The sequence below is a fragment of the Bos javanicus genome, chromosome 14, assembly GCF_032452875.1.
Source record: "Bos javanicus breed banteng chromosome 14, ARS-OSU_banteng_1.0, whole genome shotgun sequence".
Taxonomy (NCBI): Eukaryota; Metazoa; Chordata; class Mammalia; order Artiodactyla; family Bovidae; genus Bos; species Bos javanicus.
In genome coordinates this window covers 51,379,952-51,399,647 of record NC_083881.1, presented here as the reverse complement: position 1 = coordinate 51,399,647, position 19,696 = coordinate 51,379,952, and the positions used below count along the sequence as shown (strand labels likewise).

The window sequence follows — 19,696 nt, the reverse complement described above, 5'->3', positions numbered from 1 at the left end:
ATTACTAGTCTAGGAAGAAATGTCTAGGACATCATTCCTAGCAAGAAGAGTTCCAGAAAAACATCTATTTCTGCTCTATTGACTATGCCAAAGCCTTTGACTGTGTGCATCACAATAAACTGTGGAAAATTCTGAAAGAGATAGGCATACCAGACCACCTGACCTGCCTCTTGAGAAACCTATATGCAGGTCAGGAAGCAACAGTTAGAATTGGACATGGAACAACAGACTGGTTCCAAATAGGAAAAGGAGTACATCAAGGCTGTATATTGTCACCTCGCTCATTTAACTTATATGTAGAGTACATCATGAGGAAAGCTGGGCTGGAAGAAGCACAAGTTGGAATCACGATTGCCCGGAGAAATATTAATAACCTCAGATATGCAGATGACATCACGCTTATGGCAGAAAGTGAAGTGGAACTAAAAAGCCTCTTGATGAAAGTGAAAGAGGAGAGTGAAAAAGTTGGCTTAAAGCTCAACATTCAGAAAACTAAGATCATGGCATCTGGTCCCATCACTTTATGGTAAATAGATGGGGAAACAGTGGAAACAATGACAGACTATTTTGGGGGGCTCCAAAATCACTGCAGATGGTGGCAGCCATGAAATTAAAGATGCTTACTCCTTGGAAGGAAAGTTATGACCAACCTAGATAGCATATTCAAAAGCAGAGACATTTCTTTGCCAACAAAGGTCCATCTAGTTAAGGCTATGGTTTTTCCAGTGGTCATATATGGATGTGAGAGTTGGACTGTGAAGAAAGCTGAGCATGGAAGAAATGATGCTTTTGAACTGTGGTGTTTTAGAAGACTCTTCAGAGTCCCTTGGACTGCAAAGAGACCAAACCAGTCCATCCTAAAGGAGATCAGTCCTGGGTGTTCATTGGAAGGAATGATGCTGAAGCTGAAACTCCAGTACTTTGGCCACCTCATGCAAAGAGCTGACTCATTGGAAAAGACCCTGATGCTGGGAGGGATAGGGGGCAGGAGGAGAAGGGGACGATAGAGGATGAGATGGCTGGAATGCATCACCGACTTGATGGACATGAGTTGGGGTAAACCCCGGGAATTTGACAGACTGGCCTGGTGTGCTGTGATCCATGGGGTTGCAAAGAGTTGGACATGACTGAGCGACTGAACTGAACTGAGGAAGGCATTATGACAAGAAGTGAATGGAAGAGTAGAGTCAAAGAAACTAGTTAATAAATATCTTTAACACACAAGAAAGACTACAGATGAGAAGAAACTAGTTTAACTTCACTTAGGAATACAAAAATATGTAGTATGAGAAGAGAAAGCAAGGAATGTGTCAACCAGTTACTAAACTACTTGGTGGACAATAACAAAAGCCAGAAATTACTAATATTTGAGATTCAATTTGAGACTCAGTTTTGACATCAGAGAAATCAGAAAGAATGCATGTTTCCAGCACAAGATTATTTCTTTGTTTTCTGAGATGCCTAATTAGAGTTTTTAATGTGAAGATATAAGTAAAATCTAAAACAAAAAAGAAGGGGAGTTTGGAGTTAGGAAAGGATGTTCATTCATCAAAAAAGAATTGACTTAAAAGCTTTTCATCACAGTAGTACAGTCTGGATAGAGGAAGACCATCCTGGCAAGAAACTACGCTCAATACAAAAAGGAGACCACTGACAGTCATACTAGCTGTGCACTGTACAACAGAAACAGGTGCCACTTACATAGACTATGATATACCTGGAGTCTCCTGGAGTTTTTATTGCATCGCTTTCCCAGCTCTACTTGTTAGTTGGGGAATATAGTATATACTCCCTTTTCCTGCATGCCACACAGATCCCCTTGAGACAAATTTCAGATAAAATAGATTAAGTATTCTTTTATGGTACTGATTCTTAAGAAATCCATTGTATGTTTCACAGACTTCCATTGTTTAAATAATTCCAATTTAGTTTACTAAATTCCAATTTAGTAAATATGAAATATGTTCCTTGCCTCAAAATATTCTTAAATTAAAAAAAAATTATAAGCTAACCAAATGAAAGTTCACCTTACCTTTCATTAAAATATATGAACATAAAACAAATTATATCATAACTTTATTTTTCCTTATCTTAGTCATTCTACTTTTGTATAAATTTGAGGGGTTGAAAAGCTTCATTTTGATTAATTTTTGAATGCCTATGTTGGCTTTAATGAAAGTGGAAATCTTTATTATAAAGTCTATATTTTATTTTGTTTTGTTTCTCTTTGAGAAAATTATTTTGAAAATATTGTTGAGTTAGCCAAAACCACTGCATCACTTTCTTATTCTATTTGAAAAGTAAGGGATGGACAAGATGCTTTAAGAACTACATCTGTATGTAAATGCCACAGAGAAGATGTATTCAACAAACACCTTCAGAACCAGATCACTACATATAAGAAATCAAGACAGGTCTCCTTTTAAAGCAAAGGGCTAAAAGGAAAAGAAAAAAAAAATGATTTGAAAAGTAGTTAATTTGTACCTGTTACTTTCTGAAACTTCCAAGATTATGGATATAAAACCTGTGAGAACATCTTTTGTTTCACAGGCAGCATGTATTTTAGATTAATGGAAATGCTACTTTGCTTTGGACAAGGATTAGAACAACATTTTAGCAATCCTGATGCAGGAAGTATATTTGAAGGTTTTTTGGGGTTTTTTTGCCCTTTATCTTTTCAAAAAATATTTACTGAGTTGGCCAAAAAGTTCATTCAAGCTTTTCCATAACATTTTACAGAAAAACTCAAAGGAACTCTTTGGCCAACCTATCTTCATGGGAAATAAATGAGGAAACATTGGCAGACTTTCAGTGGCAGACTTTATTTTTTGGGCTCCAAAATCACTGCAAATGTGATTGCAGCCATGAAATTAAAAGGCACTTACTCCTTAGAAAAAGTTATGACCAACCTAGATAGCATATTCAAAAGCAGAGACATTACTTGGCCAACAAAGGTCTGTCTGGTCAAGGCTATCTATGGTTTTTCCAGTGGTCATGTATGGATGTGAGAGTTGGACTGTGAAGAAAACTGAGCACTGAAGAATTGATGCTTTTGAACTGTGGTGTGGGAGAAGACTCTTGAGAGTCCCTTGGACTGCAAGGAGATCCAACCAGTCCATTCTGAAGGAGATCAGTCCTGGGTGTTCATTGGAAGGACTGATGCTGAAGCTGAAACTCCAATACTTTGGCCACCTCATGTGAAGTGTGGACTCATTGGAAAAGACCCTGATGCTGGGAGGGATTGGGGGCAGGAGGAGACGGGGATGACAGAGGATGAGATGGTTGGACGGTATCACCGACTCGAACGACATGAGTTTGTGTAAACTCCCGGAGTTGGTGATGGACAGGGAGGCCTGGAGTGCTGCGATTCATGGGGTCGCAAAGAGTCGGAAACGACTGAGTAACTGAACTGAACTGAATATTATCCTAAGCTATCCCTAGAAAGCAAATATTAAAATAAAACAAATGACTGAGATTGTAAAAATAACTTGGAATTTCTCAAAATAAATAACATTACTCAGTACATATTGAAGAAAATATTTTGGCAAGTATTTCTTAATAATTATAAGATTTGCAAAGTTTAAATTATTGTATTAACACAAAATCTACATTTATATTTTCAGCACAGGTAATCTTATTTTCAGTGAACTTGCTAGCAGTAGTGAAATAATTACCAGAACAATTCACCCTAGTATTCAACTTTCATTTCTTCAAGTTAGTTTCATCTTTTTCTTCCTAAGTAGAATATTGGAGAAGGCAAAGGCACCCCACTCCAGCACTCCTGCCTGGAAAATATCATGGAAGGAGGAGCCTGGTGGGCTGCAGTCCATTGGGTCGCTAAGAGTCGAACACGACTGAGAGACTTCACTGTCCCTTTTCACTTTCATGCATTGGAGAAGGAAATGGCAGCCCACTCCAGTGTTCTTGCCTGGAGAATCCCAGGGACGGGGGACCCTGGTGGGCTTCCATTTATGGGGTCCCACTGTCGGACATGACTGAAGCGACTTAGCAGCAACAGCAGCAGAGAGAATATTATATAGAGAGAGGGGCTGCCAAATTTGCATTTGAAGATTGAAGTAACACAGTAAGTTTAAAGGATTTTACATATTGGCTAAAAAAAATGAAATGCTTTAAGTATGAGAAATAGGACATCAATCTTTTTTTACAAACATTGATGAAGGCAAATCATATAGGCATGATAGAGCTGAAAAGCTACACACTAGAAGGACATACTCCAAATTTTTATTGAAGTAAAAATTAAGCAGTACATTCCCATTCAATATTATTTTTTGGATTTCTTTGAAGAGTCAGTTAAACCACTGATTTATTTCTCTATTATGACATTCTGACTTCTTAATCACTTATAACAAGGTATCCTATTTAAGTGCATTTTTGCAGAGAAACCTGGAGTGATTATCTTCCAAACTATACATATAAGATATTAATGTCTTTTAAATTTATAATAAACTACCTTGGTATTTTTAAATATTTTCCTTTCTTTACATTCTACCACTCTCAAGTAAATGCACTCTTTCTGTAGGCTTGAATATAGCACCTTCTACCTCATTCTTTGGCACTGTGGGCAAGTGCTCTTATTGGTTCTTTTTTGTTAGCAATTAACATGGCCTCTGGTGCATACACTGAGTGATGTCTGCCAAACAGATGGATTTCAGCACCTCTTAAATGAAAGCTGTCCTTGAATCCTTGAACAAATTTTATATACTATATAAAAGAGCTTAGTTATACCTTTAAATGTCCTCTGAAACGCGAAAGAATTATTGAAAATCACTGTTACTTCATTAATTCCCAATGAATTTAATCAAAAAGTACCAAAAATTAGGTATCTTAAGACAACAGAATTTTATTATAACACAGTTCTATACACAGAATTTTGAAATCAAGGGTCAGTAGCACTATGTATGCTCTGTCCTACTGAAGAATCCTGCCTTACTTCTTCCTAGCTTGCATAAGGTTGTTGGAAATCCTTGTCAGTCCTTAGCTCTAGATATGTAATTTCAATCTCTGCCTCAGCATCACATATTCTTCTTTCCTATATGTCTATATCCAAATTTTGTTCTAATAATAGTGACAATCAATGGATTAGGGCCCACATTAAAATCTAAACTGACCTTATCTAAAGCTGAACATATCTGCAAAGATTGTATTTCCAAATAAAGTCACATTTACAGATACAAGGGACTTGGGTCTGAATATATATTTTTAAGGGAAACATAATTCTACTCCCTAAATGTTGGAACAAAAAGTGGCAGGATTAATGGATATAGCATGAGCAGGGATTTCATGTAACTGGCTAAAAGACTATTATCTTTCAACATTCAATTCAGGGCCTAAAGTTCTTTGTAAGTTTCCCTGTCAACCATAATCTGAATGGTTCTCCATTTTGTGAATTCATAAATACTTTTAACCAGTATCTTCTATTTGGCGTTTTTACACCTTTCTTCAAGTACATAATACAAAATATAAAAACTAGGCTGCTTATTATTCTATTTTTTTCTTTTAAGGATACTATAGACTTTAAGACTACTCTAACATGTAATAGTTACTTAGAGATAATTAAATTCCATACTTTCCATTATGTTTTATTTAGCATGATGAATCTTACATGATTACATAGGGGAAACAAATATAATGATGTCTTAAAACCACAACATTATGTGTGTCCAGATAATTAAATGTGGGGCAAAAAGGTATTTTGTACAGCAAAGGAAACCAGAAACAAAACAAAAAGACAACCTACTGAATGGGAAAATATAGTTTCAAATGAATCAAATGAGAATATACTGCTTATGAAAGACCTGCTTTAGGGCAAAGGACACATACAGATTGAAAGCAGGGATGGAAAAAGATATTTCATGCAGTCAGAAATGACAAGAAAGTGGGGCTAGCAATATTCATATCAGACACAATGGACTTTGAAAGAAAGAACAGTAAATAATGAAAAAAGAATCAATACGAAAAGAAGACATTATACTCATTAACATATAAACACCTTATACAGGAGCACCTAAATACATAAAACAATACCAACAGACATAAAGGGAGAACCTGACAGAAATACAATAATAGTAGGAGACCTTAACACCCTATTCACATCAGTGGAACAGATCTTCCAAACAGAAAATCGATAAGGCGACAAAGATTCTTACAGTTGGACTTCATTGATATTTTCTTTTTTTTTAATTTAAATTTATTTATTTTAATTGGAGGCTAATTACTTTACAATATTGTATTTGTTTACATTAAAAAAATTCAGAATTCATTTTCTTCTCATGTGCAAATGAAACTTTCTCTGGGAGAGACTACCTAATAGGACAGAACAAGTCTCAACAATAAGAGGACAGGAATTATTTCAAGCATCTTTTCTGACCAAAATGGCATGAAACTAGAAATTAATCTCAGAAAGATAAACAAGTAAAAAAAGATTACATGTGGAATGAACATGAGACTAAAAAAAAAAATGGGTCAACGATGAAATCAAAGAAGAAATTTTAAAAATGCTTGGACCATTAAGTACTAGTGATGCAATGTACAACATCACATACATATAATTAATATTGTTGTACATTATATATTAAAGAAAATAAATTCTAAGAGTTCTCATCACAATGGAAAATCGTTTCTGTCTTTAATTTCATATCTTTATGAGACGATGGAGTTTACTAAACTTAGTGTGATAATCATTTCATGATGTACATCAGTCAAATCATTATGTTACACTTATATAGTGCTGGGTGTCAATTATATCTCAGTAAGACTGGAAAAAAAAAAAACAAAAAAACAAATACTTTGATAAAAATGACAAAACAAACCCATACAAATCTGTGAGATGCAACAAAAGCAGCTTTAAGAAGGAATTTCATGCAATACAGGCCTTCCTCAAACGACAAGAAAAATCTCAAATAACAACCTAACCTATTAACTGGAAGAATTAGAAAAAGAGGAACAAACAAAACCTAAGGTTTGCAGAAGAAAGGGAAAAAAAAGGAAAGATAAAAGAAGAAATATATTAGACATTCATAAAATAGGAGAAAAAAAATCAATAAAACAACAGCTAATTCTTTGAAAGGATAAACAAAATCAACAAACCTCTGCCCAGACTCATGAAGAAGAAAAGAGAGACCCAAGTAAAATAATAAAAGAAAGAGGGGAAGTAACAACCTATAAAAGATATACCAAAAATAAATAAATAAATAACAGAATACAATGAACAAATAAATGCCAACAAATCAAAAGTGAATCAAGAAGAAAAAGATAATTTGAACAGACTGATCACTACAAGTGAAACAGAATCTGTAATTAAAAAAAAAAAAAAAAAAAAAACCTCCTTGTAAACAAAATCCAGGACTGGACAGCTTAACTGGGGAAAGTTACCAAACATGCAAAAAAGAACTTATATCAATCCATCTCAAATTTCTTCCAAAACATAAAAGAGGGGCCATTCTCAAAGTCATTCTATGAAACCATCATCACCCTGATACCAAAAATAGACACAGACACTACCAAAAAGGAAAATCATAAGTCAGTATCTTTGATGAATACAGACGCAAAAATTCTCAACAAAATTTTGGCAGACCAAATACAAAAACACCTAAAATGTATCATACACCTCGGCCTGGGTGGATTCATTTCAAGGTCAGAAGGATGATCCAATACATACAAAGCAATCAACGTGACACACCATACCAACAAAAAGAAAAACAAAAAACACACCATCTCAATAGATGTAGAAAAAGCATTTAATAAAATTCAACCTACATACAGATGACCAACAAGCACATGAAAAGATGCTCAACATTGCTATTAAAATTATAATAGTGTCCGACTCTTTGCGACCCCACGCACTGTAGCCTACCAGGCTCCTCTGTCCATGGGATTTTCCAGGCAATAGTACTGGAGTGGATTGCCATTTCCTTCTCCAGGGGATCTTTCCAACCCAGGGATCAAACCTGGGTCTCCCTCATTGTAGACAGACGCTTTACCATCTGAGCCACTAGGGAAACTTTATTATAATTATTAGAGAAATACAAAGCAAAACTACAGTGAGGTCTCACTGGTCAGGATGGCTATTATCAAAAATCTACAAACAATAAATGCTGGAGTGAGTATCGAGAAAAGGGAACCCTCCTACACTTCTGGTAGAGTGTAAACTGAAACAACTACCATGGAAAACACTATGGAAGCTCCTCAAAAAACTAAAAATAGAACTATCATATGACCCAGAAATTCCACGCCTGGGCATATACCAGAAGCAAATCATAATTCAAAGAGATAGATGTGCCCCAATGTTCACAGCAGCACTATTTATGACAGCCAGAACATGGGAGTAGCCTAAATGACCACTGATAGAAGAATGCATAAAGATGATGCAGTCAATATTTACAACGGAATATTACTCAGCCATAAAATGTAATGAGATTAGGTTATTTTTAGAGACATGGATGGACCTAGAGAATGTCATACAGGGAGAAATCAGTCAGAAAGAGAAAAACAAATATTGTATAACATCACTTATATAAATGGTAAAGATGATCTTATCTGAGAAGCAGAAACAGAGACAGTCTTAGAGAACAAATGTATGGATAGCAAAGGGGCGGGGAGTGGGAAGAATTGGGAGATGGTGATGCATGCATATATACTACCAATGCTATGTATAAAATAGATAACCAATGAGAACATACTGAAGAGCACAGGAAATGACATAATGCACTCTGGTGACCTGAATGAGAATGAAGTTCAAAAGGGAGGGAATATATGTATATGTATGGTTGATTCATTTTGCCATAAAGTAGAAACTAACACAACATTGTAAAACAACTGTACTCCAATAAAAATAATTTTTAAAAATAAGTAAATAAAAATAAAGAAAAAATTAAAAATATAAAGGCAACCCTCAGAATGGGAGAATATATTTACAAATGCAAGGGATTAACATCCAAAATATCCAAACAGCTCATTCAACTCAATTAAAAAAAATAATGGAATCAAAAATTGGGGAGAAGATCTAAATAGACATTTCTCCAAAGAAACCATACACACAGTGAGAAACAACATGAAAAGATGCTCAGCATCACTAAATATTAGAGAACTATAACTAAAACTATAATGAGATATCACATTAGGCTGGTCAGAATGGCTATTATCAAAATATCTACAAAAAATAAATGCTGGAATTTGCAAAGTATATAAGCAACTCATACAACTCAGTAACAGAAAAAAATACAGCCCAATCAAAAAATGGGTAGAAGACCTAGATAGATATTTCTCCAAAGAAGATATACAGATAGCCAGTGAACATATGAAAAGATGCTCAACATCACTAATTATTAAAGAAATTCAAATCAAAAAAACAGTGAGATATCACCTCACACCAGTCAGAATAGCCATAGTCAAAGAAATCAACAAACAATAAATGCTGGAGAGGTTGCAGAGAAAACAAAACACTCTTGCATTGTTGATGGGAATGTAAATTGATACAGCCACTACAGAGAACAGTATGGAGATTCCTTAAACAACTAGGAATAAAACTACCATATGGACCAGCAATCCCACTAATGGGTATATACCCTGTGAACACCATAATTGAAAAAGACACATGTACTCCAAAGTTCATACCAGCACTCTTTACTCAATAGCTAGCCCATGAAAGGAACCTGGACATTCATCTGTCAATGGATGAATACTCAATGGACAGATGAATGGATAAAGAAGATGTGGTACATATAGATAATGGGATATTACTTAGTGATTAAAAAGAATGAACTTGAGTCAGTTCTAGTGAGGCGGATAAACCTAGACCCTGTGATACAGAGTGCAGTAAGTCAGAAAAACAATTATCATGTATTAATGCATATATATGAAATAAAAAAAATGGTGTTGATGAACTTAAGTTGTAGAGAAGGAATAGATATGCAGATATAGAGAATGACTTGTGCACACAACAGGAGAAGGAAAGAGTGGGATGAATGGAGAAAGTAGAAACAATATATATATACTACCATGTGTAAAATAGATAGCTAGTAAGAAGATCCCATATAACACAGGGAGTCCAGCTTGAAACTCTGTAATGACCTAGAGGGACAGCATGGGGGGTAGGAAGGAGGCTCAAGAGGGAAGTGATACATATTTAATTATGGCTGATTAGTGCTGTTGTATGTCAGAAACCAACACAACACTGTAAAGCAGTTTTCCTACAATCAAAAAAAAATTTTTTTTAATAAATAAAAAAATGAATGCTGTAGAGGGTGTGGAGAAAAGGGAACTCTCTGACACTGTTCGCTGGAATGTAAATTGGTACAGCCATTATGGAGAACATTATGGAGGTCTTCAAGAAAAATAAAAATAGAACTACCATATGACCCATCAATTTCACTTCTGGGCATATACCTGGAAAAAAAAAAACATAATTCAAAAAGATACACAGACCTCAATGTTTACAGCAGCACTATTTACAATAGCCAGGAAATGGAAATAATATAAATGTCCATCAATAAAAGAATGGATAAAGAAGATGTGGTAAATATGCATGCTGTACAAACATGTATATATGTTGTTGTTATTGTTCGTTTCCTCAGTCATGTCTAACTCTTTGTGACCATATGGACTGCAGAACGCCAGGCTCCCCTGTCTTTCACTATCTCCTTGAGTTTGCTGAAACTCATGTCCACTGAACGTGCCATCCAACCATCTCATCTTTGTCATCCCCTTCTCCTCCTGCCTTCAGTCTTGCCCAGCATCAGCGTGTTTTCCAATGAGTCAGCTCTTCCCATCTTTGATTCAGTTGGCCAAAGTACTGGAGTTTCAGCTTCAGCATCAGTCCCTCCAGTGAATATTCAGAGCTGGTATTCTTTAGGATTGACCGATTTGATCACCTTGCTGTCCAAAGGACTATCAAGACTCTTCTCCAGTATCACAGTTTGAAAGCATCAATTCCTCAGAGCTCACTTTTACTTTTCACTTTCATATTGGAGAAGGAAATGGCAACCCACTCCAGTGTTCTTGCCTGGAGAATCCCAGGGACGGGGGAGCCTGGTGGGCTGCCGTCTATGGAGTCGCACAGAGTCGGACACGACTGAAGCGACTTAGCAGCAGCAGCAGCAGCAGCAGCCTTCTTTATGGTCCAACTCTCATATCCATACATGATTACTGGAAAAATCACAGCTTTGACTATAGGGACAATCGGCGGCAAAGTGATGTCTCTGCTTTTTAATACACCGTCTAGGTTTGTCAGTTTTCTTTCCCAAGAAGCATGTATCTTCTAATTTCCTGGCTGCAGTCACTATCCACAGTGATTCTGGAACCCAAGGAAATAAAGTCTGTCACTGCTTCCATTTTTTCCCCATCTATTTGTCATGAAGTGATAGGACTGGATGGCATGATCTCAGCGTTTTTTTTAATGTAGAGTTTTAAGCCAACTTTTTCACTCTCCTTTTACCCTCATCAGGACACTCTTTAGTTCCTCTTCACTTTCTGCCACAAGGGCGGTGCCATCTGCATATCTGAGGTTATTGATATTTCTCACAGCAATCTTTTCTCCAGCTTGAGCCTCATTCAGCCCAGCATTTTGCATAATGTACTCTGCATAGCAATTAAATAAGCAAGGTGACCATATACAGCTTTGACGTACTCCTTTCCCAATTTTGAACTAGTTTGGTGTTCCATGACTGGTTCTAACTATTGCTTCTTGACCTGCATACAGATTACTCAGGAGGCAGGTAAGGTGGTCTGGTATTCCTATCTCTTTAAGAATATTCTAGTTTTGTGATCCACACAGTCAAAGTCTTTGGCATAGTAATGAAGAAGAAGTAGATGTTCTTCTGGAATTTCCTTGCTTTTTCTAAGATCCAGGGGATGTTGGCAAATTGATCTCTGGTTCCTCTGCCCTTTTAAATCCAGACTGTACATCTGGGAGTTCTTGGTTCATGTACTGTTGGAGCTGAGCTTGAAAGATTTTGACCCCATGGACTGTAGCCCACCAGGCTCCTCCATCCATGGGATTTTCCAGACAAGAGTACTGGAGTGGGGTGCCATTGCCTTCTCAAAATATGCTATCTAGGTTGGTCATAACTTTCCTTCCAAGGAGTAAGCGTCTTTTAATTTCATGGCTGCAGTCACCAAAATGGTACAGATGAACTTATTTTCAAAGCAGAAATAAAGACAAACAAGTAGAGATAAAACTTACGAATACCAAGCGGGAAAGAGTGGGTGGAATGAATTGGGAGACAGAGATCGACATATATACACTATCATGTATGAAATAGATAACTAATGAAACCTACTTTATAGCACAGGGAACTCTACTCAGTGCTATTTTGTAACCTAAATGTGAAGGAAATCTGAAAAAGAGGGGATACATGTATATATATAAATGATTCATTTTGCTGTATAGAAGAAAGCAATACAACACTGTAAAGCGATTATACTCCAGTTTTTTTTTAAAGAATACTATGAAAAAGAAGTTAGAGAGGAAACATCATGTACATAAATTGAAGTGGTCTTTTTAGAAAACTTTCAAAATGCTTCTCTCAGTAGTCCCCAGTTATTTGTGTTAATTCTGGTTTCATCTATTATGTAATTTTTATTTTAATGGATGAGCAAGCAAGGCTCATTATTTAATGGATGAGCAAGCAAGGCTATATTATAGAAGTGTTACCTCTTCTAGGTACACTGTCAAACAGGTTTTCCTTAAGGTAGAAAAAAATACATTCAGATGTACTAAAAATGGTAAATTAACCATACTAGGGATTCTTAGATATCTATAAGAAGTTTTGTTTGATGCAAATTCATATTTAGGTATCAACTAAATATCTAGTAGGAACTTTAGGCGTTTAAAAGCATTAATCCATATTGTGCTATTCATATGTCAGAGTTTCAGGCTTTCAAAATGTTTTACTGATATATGGCATATATTTTTGAAAAAGCCCTGGTTGTATGCATAACAAGAATTACTTTTGTCAGAGATTACACTGCAGTAACTATTAGAAGATCTTGGTTTTCATCCTGAATTTTCAACATACACAATAAGCCTGAAAACGTATTTCCCTCAAAGAACCCTCTGGTCAGCTGGATCCCTAAAATCCCTCTGGCTCTTACCATTTTATGAGTACTCTATTCGTCTAAAGAGAAGCAATCATGTTGGAAGAATGGGTAAGGAAAACGTAGCATACACATATAAAGAAATAACATTCAACCTTAGGAAATAAGAATCCTGCTATATTCAACAATATGGATGAACCTTAAGGACATTACATTAAGTGAAATAAGCCAGCCACAGAAAGACAAATACTGCATGATTTTGCTTATGAGATATCTTATATAGTTACAGAAACTGAGAGCGTAATGTTATTTGCCAATGGCTGGAGGGAAAGGAAATGGAGATTTGCTATCCACTAGAATTAAAGTTTTAGTTATGTAAAACAGGTAAGTTCTATTCTACAGATCTGCTGTTCAATATTGTGCCTATGGTTAAGAACACTGTATTGTATACTTAAAATTTTGCTAAGAAGGTAGATCTTATGTTAAATTCTCTTATCACAGCAATGAATGTTAATTCAAAATTAAATAACCACAATACATATTTAATCAAATTGTTTTACTGCTGTGAATAAGCAATAATATACAGAACCACAGCTTCTTCACTGTACATTTTTGTCTCATAATTGTCATAAATAAGGTGGTAAAGAGAAATACTTGTTTGATAGGATTAGTATATGTAATATTTATTTTGTAGAATGAAATTATAGTCAGTTACTTCTAATTAATTTATCTTATTTAGTTGGATAATTGTTGATTCACTAACACAATCTTTGTGCTATCCATTATATAAATCCTTACCATATATTTAAATGTATATATTATATAATTAGTTTGATTTTATATACCATGTTAATTTGACTTTCAGTTTTTTGACTGGTAAATATTTTAACTCTTGTAGGATGGCTTATAGGACAGTTATATTGACAGAGTACGATAGTGATAAAACCAAACTTATTGTTTTACTTGCCATAGCAATGACTGGAATAATCTAGTTTGCAGACTACTGATTTCATGTCTATAGCATATAAATCAATACATTTGTGCAGGAGCTTGTAAATCTGCACTTTAACAAACACTGAAGGTAATTCTGATGTAAATATTACAAAAAAACCACACACACACACAAAACCCCATATGAGAAATACTGTTAAATTTGGAATTATTAGCATATATTTGTCTGTCGTTTAGTCGCTAAGTCATGTCCAACTCTTTTGTGACTCCATGGACTGGAGCCCACCAAGCTCCTCTGTCCATGGGATTTACCAGGCAGGAATACTGGAGTGGGTTGCCATTTTCTTCTCCAGGGAATCTTCCCAACCCAGGGAATGAACCCATGTCACCAGCATTGGCAGACGGATTATTTACCACTGAGCCACCAGAGAAGCCATTAGCATATATATATAAAATGTATATATTCCAAACATATGAAAGATAATATACCATATAGGTGTGTGTGTATATATATACACACACACATATACACAAACTAATGTGTACATATTTGTGTGTATATCTAATTTATGTGTTTGCATATAATATATGGGCCTCTGTGGTGGCTCTGCGGTTAAGAATCCACCTGCAATGCAGGAGATCTGGGTTCGATCCCTGAGTCAGGAAGATCCCCTGGAGAAGGAAATAGCTACCCACTTCAGTATTCTTGCCTGGAAAATCCCATGGACAGAGGAGCCTGGTGCTACAATCCATGGAGTCACAAAAGAAACACACACACTTTTACCTAGTGTCCTTTCAATGGCAATCTGCAATGTCGTCTTATTCTTCCTTCTTCATACTTCTCTTGCCTATGTGACACCTTATCCCTTGTATTTCCTCCTATCTCTCTGTTTTAGACTCCTATCAATGTGTTTTTGTTTTATTACCATCAATATCAAATACATATCAGTTGTGCTTCTACTCACAGCTATTGAATCATATAAATAGATACTGTCTATCAGATGGCTTTAATATGTCTCAAAGAGACTTATTACTAAAACAACTAAATAATATTACTAAAACAACTCTCAATAATCACAGTATTTCTATTCGAAACTTGACCTTTCTTCAACATTTTCCAACTCAGTGAGTATATCTCCGGCCTTCACCAATTTATGCTCACTAGAAAACGATGTTTTATTAGAACACCACCTTCTTTAACATTCTTCATTACAGAGGTCTTTATCACTATACCTCCTAAATATGTATCAGGTTATTCTACTTCTTTATCACCATCAATATCATCCTAATACAAGCTATCATGATTTTTTTCTTAAATTACAGCAATCACCTCTTAAGAGATTTTCTTGTAGCTAATCTGGCCTCACTTCAAATCAATCTCTATATTTCAGTAAGAATTATCATCTAAAAATGCAAACCTCTTCATTTAATTGATTTTGATAAAAATCCTTCAATAAATTATCAGTATTCTTATCAAATTTTTACATTTCTTAAAATACCCTTTTAGTCTAGATTTTACCTATGACTTCATTTCACTAATTCCACCATTCTTCACTCAATTACTGATTTTACTTTACACTTCAATGATAACAGTGCATTAAAATTTTTAAAACAGCATAAATATGTATTTTCTTTTTAAAAATATTATATCCTAAAATTATGTTTTGAAAACTCTGCAGTTTCATGAGACCATGTCTTGAGTTTCTAAAGAAATAGATCATATTCACCCATATCATAGTGTTTAATTTTTGCCTTCAAATAACATGGTACCTAAAAGATATACTTACAAAACGAAAGGCAAATTATTTCCAAGACTATTCAATTAATTTGAAAAGAATGCCAAATATGAACTGGCACACTAAGGAACAGAACTGTAGGAACAACTTTTATTTCCTTTCACAAGTTTTGATAAAATCAAAGTACTTTTCATTGAGTGATAAAGAAATACTTGATGAAATGCTTCATCTTTCAAAATTCCACTCTATATATCAGTATCCAATCTTCAAAATTTCCTCAGCTCTGATAATTACTCCTTATAATTTTCCTGAATCTGTTAATCTTTTAAGATATCTAATTCTTTAAAGGCCCAAATATAGTTGTTCTTGAATCCCAATTTTGCCTCAGGCAATGACATCAATGCTAAGTTGATAGAAACTGTCTACTTACCATATTGTAGGTGGCTCAGAACCTTCTATTTCTAAGTAATCATACTTTTCTTCCATTTGGAAATCAGTAAATATGAGTGAAATTGTATCCCCAGGTTCTGCTACAATGGTCCAAGTACAATCAGCATTATTATGGTACTCATTAGGAAAACTAGGGCTTGATATGATGCCACTAGATCCTCTCATTGTTCCTCCACATGCATCTTCAGCTGTTGAAAACAAAAATGAGATGTTCAGATATAAATCATTAAGAGAAATGCTATTAAATCAATTGTTAATATTATTGAATAAAGGTAACAGGACAAATGTTTTGAAACCAAATGCACATTATACTAATAGAGATTAAATAAAATGTTAAGTTCATAAAAATTTTTAATCACATATATAAATATAAATGCTATCATGACTGGGCTTGCAGGTGGTGCTGAAAGTGAAAGTGAAGTAGCTCAGTCATGTCCAACTCTTTGTTACCCTGTGGGCTGTAGCCTACCAGGCTCCTCCCTCCATGGAATTCTCCAGGCAAGAATACTGGAGTGGGTTGCCATTTCCTTCTCCAGGGGATCTTCATGACCCAGGGATCGAACCCTGGTCTCCTGCATTGCAGGCAGACGCTTTAACCTCTGAGCTACCAGTGGTCCTGGGTGGCACTAGTGGTAAAGAATCCACCACTGTGAATCCACTGTGAGTGCAAGACATGCAAGAGAGGTCGGTTTGATCTCTGAGTAGGGAAGATCCCCTAGAGTAGGAAATGGCAAATGGCAACACAGACAGAAGAGACTGGCAGGCTACAGGCCATGGGATCACAAAGAGTCAGACATGACTGAGCAAGGAAGGATGGAAGGATGGGCTATCATGATTATTTTATAATCATTGGTTGAAATAGCAATGATGTAAATAAAAACTGTACTCCAATCAGAGCTCAGAGTAAAAGAATTAAGATTTTCTTTACATTGATTAGATGATGGAGTAAAACAAAAGAAACATTGTTCTTAAGGTCTATAATGGGAAATTTTCAGTCACTTTGTGCATATTCATGATAGGTCTCAGCTTTGTTTTTATTTCCTTAATGTAGTTATGTACCAAATAAATAATATGAGAGAATATAATAAAAAATAAATTTTTGTAATTGACATTCAAAAGTTATTGAAAATGTTTGTGGAAATGCAATTTAAATAAAATACATCACATATCTAGGACACTTTAATTAGAAAGAAATAATATAGCCACTACAATAATATACTCAGCAACACATCTTTAGTAACATATTCCCTATGACTATCAAGCAATGTAAGCATATTTTGCTACATATTCATATAATACATGTATACACAGTATTATAAATGCAATGACATCAGTGACAGGTTGAGTAGACGTATCAACTTATTATACTGTAGGTGGTTCAGAACCTTCTATTTTATAAATCATACTTTTCTTCAATTTGGAAAGTTTGTACTAATGTTACGTTTGGACATTTGGACCTGCGGTTCTCATTTTCCAATAAGGGCCACAGATTCTCCATGAGTCTATTTTTAACTAATGGAGTATGTTAACAGAGAAATTATATGACCACCAATGCTTAATGCTAAAACATAAGATAAAGCTCATTGTTTAATAAAGAAATTGAAGCTATAAAATGTGTCTTATCCTAACATGGTTTAAGCTGGTCAATAGGCTACTGGTCTATTTGTACAATAAAATTTCTCAAGATTTATGCTGTTGTCTTGAGCCACTCAGGGAATTCCTTCAATTCAAATCAAATGTCTGGGGAAATATCTAGCTCTATAATGACCAATTATTGTTTGATGAAATAGCTAACACTCTATAAGGTTAATAAATAGAGATATACAGCATTCTATTTTACTACACAATGGGCACAGAATGGCAACATGCTTTGGTACTAAGAATAATTTTCTTATTAAATTGTATGCATTAAATAACATTAGCTTCATTCTGCCCCACTCTTTATCCACCTAGCTCCATAATTCAAAATTTAAAAGCATAAATATATTGCTCTTAAAAGATAACTTAATTTTTATCATACACTACGGTAAGTATGGTATTTATTTTAATGATGCCCTCTCTACTTTTTTAAGTTTGATGAGTAATTAGAATGACCTAGTGGTCCAGTATAGACTATGAGATATATTACTATAATTTTCTTGCCAGAATACACAATGTCTTCCCTCAATACGTTAACTTTAACCTCTGGTGAAAACGTCTACAGCTTTCAATCCAGAACCACAAATTATTTCCACTCTTTGTCTTCTCAGTAGTAACACCAAGGTTAAGTATTGCTTCAGAAATGAAATGTTATACTATCATGTATTTGTAGTGTAACTGGTATGCAACATACTCAAACAAGTTCTGTGAGCTCTTTATTTCTCTGTCTAGATAAAATCTCAGGGAGAAACATTTCAGTTCATACTCAGAATAAGAAAAAAATACTCCAGTTTTTAATTCAAAAATATAAATTTATCTATTAGTGTGTCTAGTCCTGGATGTTGTCATTCAGTCACCCAATCATGGCCAACTCTGCAACCCCATGGATTGCAGTGCACCAGGCCTCCCTGTCCCTCACCATCTCCCAAAGTCTGCCCAAGTTCATGTTCATTGCATCAATGATGCCATCCAGCTATCTCATCCTCTGATGCCCTCTTATCCTTCTGCCCTCAATTTTTCACAGCATTAGGGACTTGTCCAATGAGTTGGCTGTTAGTAGCAGATAGCCAAAATACTGGTGCTTCAGCATCAGTCCTTCCAATGAGGATTCAGGGTTGATTTTCCTAAAGATTGACTGGTTTGATCACCTTGCTGTCCAAGGGACTTTTAGGAGTCTTCTCTAGCACCACAGTTCCTTTGCTGTTCTGCCTTTTTTATGGGCTGGCTCTCACAATCGTACATGACCACTGGGAAGACCATAGCCTTGACTACATGAACCTCTGTCAGCAGAGTAATGTCTTTGCTTTTCAACATACTGTCTAGGTTTGTAATAACTGTCCTTCCAAGAAGTAATCATCTTCTGATTTCATGGCTACTGTCACCACCTGCAGTGATTTTGGAGCCCAAGAAGAGGAAATCTGTCTCTACTTCCACCCTCTCCCCTTTTATTTACCATGAAGTAATGGGGCTGGATGCCATGATCTTAGTTTTCTTAATATTTAGTTTTAAGCTGGTTCTTTCACTCTCATCCTTCACCCTCATCAAAAGGCTCTTTAGTTCCTCTTTGTTTTCTGCCATTAGAGTGATATCGTCCACATATCTGAGGTAGTTGGTGCTTCCTCCACCTATCTTGATTTCATTTTGTAACTCATCCGGCCCAGCATTTCTCATGATGTGTTCAGCATATAGGTTAAACAAACAGGGTGACAGAAGACAGCCTTGTCATACTCCTTTCTCTATCTTGCATCAATCAGTTGTCCCATACAGGGTTCTAACTGTTGCTTCCTAACGTGTGTACAGATTTCTCAGGAGACAGATATGATAGTCTGGTATTCCAATCTTTTTAAGAGCTTTCTGCAGTTTAATGA

The 19,696-nt window shown here is 35.4% G+C and overlaps 1 protein-coding gene across 1 annotated transcript in view; it reads right to left on the bottom strand.

Moving 5' to 3' along the window:
* Window positions 1-19,696, bottom strand: part of CSMD3 (CUB and Sushi multiple domains 3) — a 1,469,335-nt gene that overhangs the window by 1,027,947 nt on the left and 421,692 nt on the right. Inside the window, exon 5 of the mRNA XM_061439111.1 lies at window positions 16,171-16,378. Coding sequence (XP_061295095.1) covers window positions 16,171-16,378 — 208 coding nt within the window. The remainder of the gene's footprint in view (window positions 1-16,170; window positions 16,379-19,696) is intronic.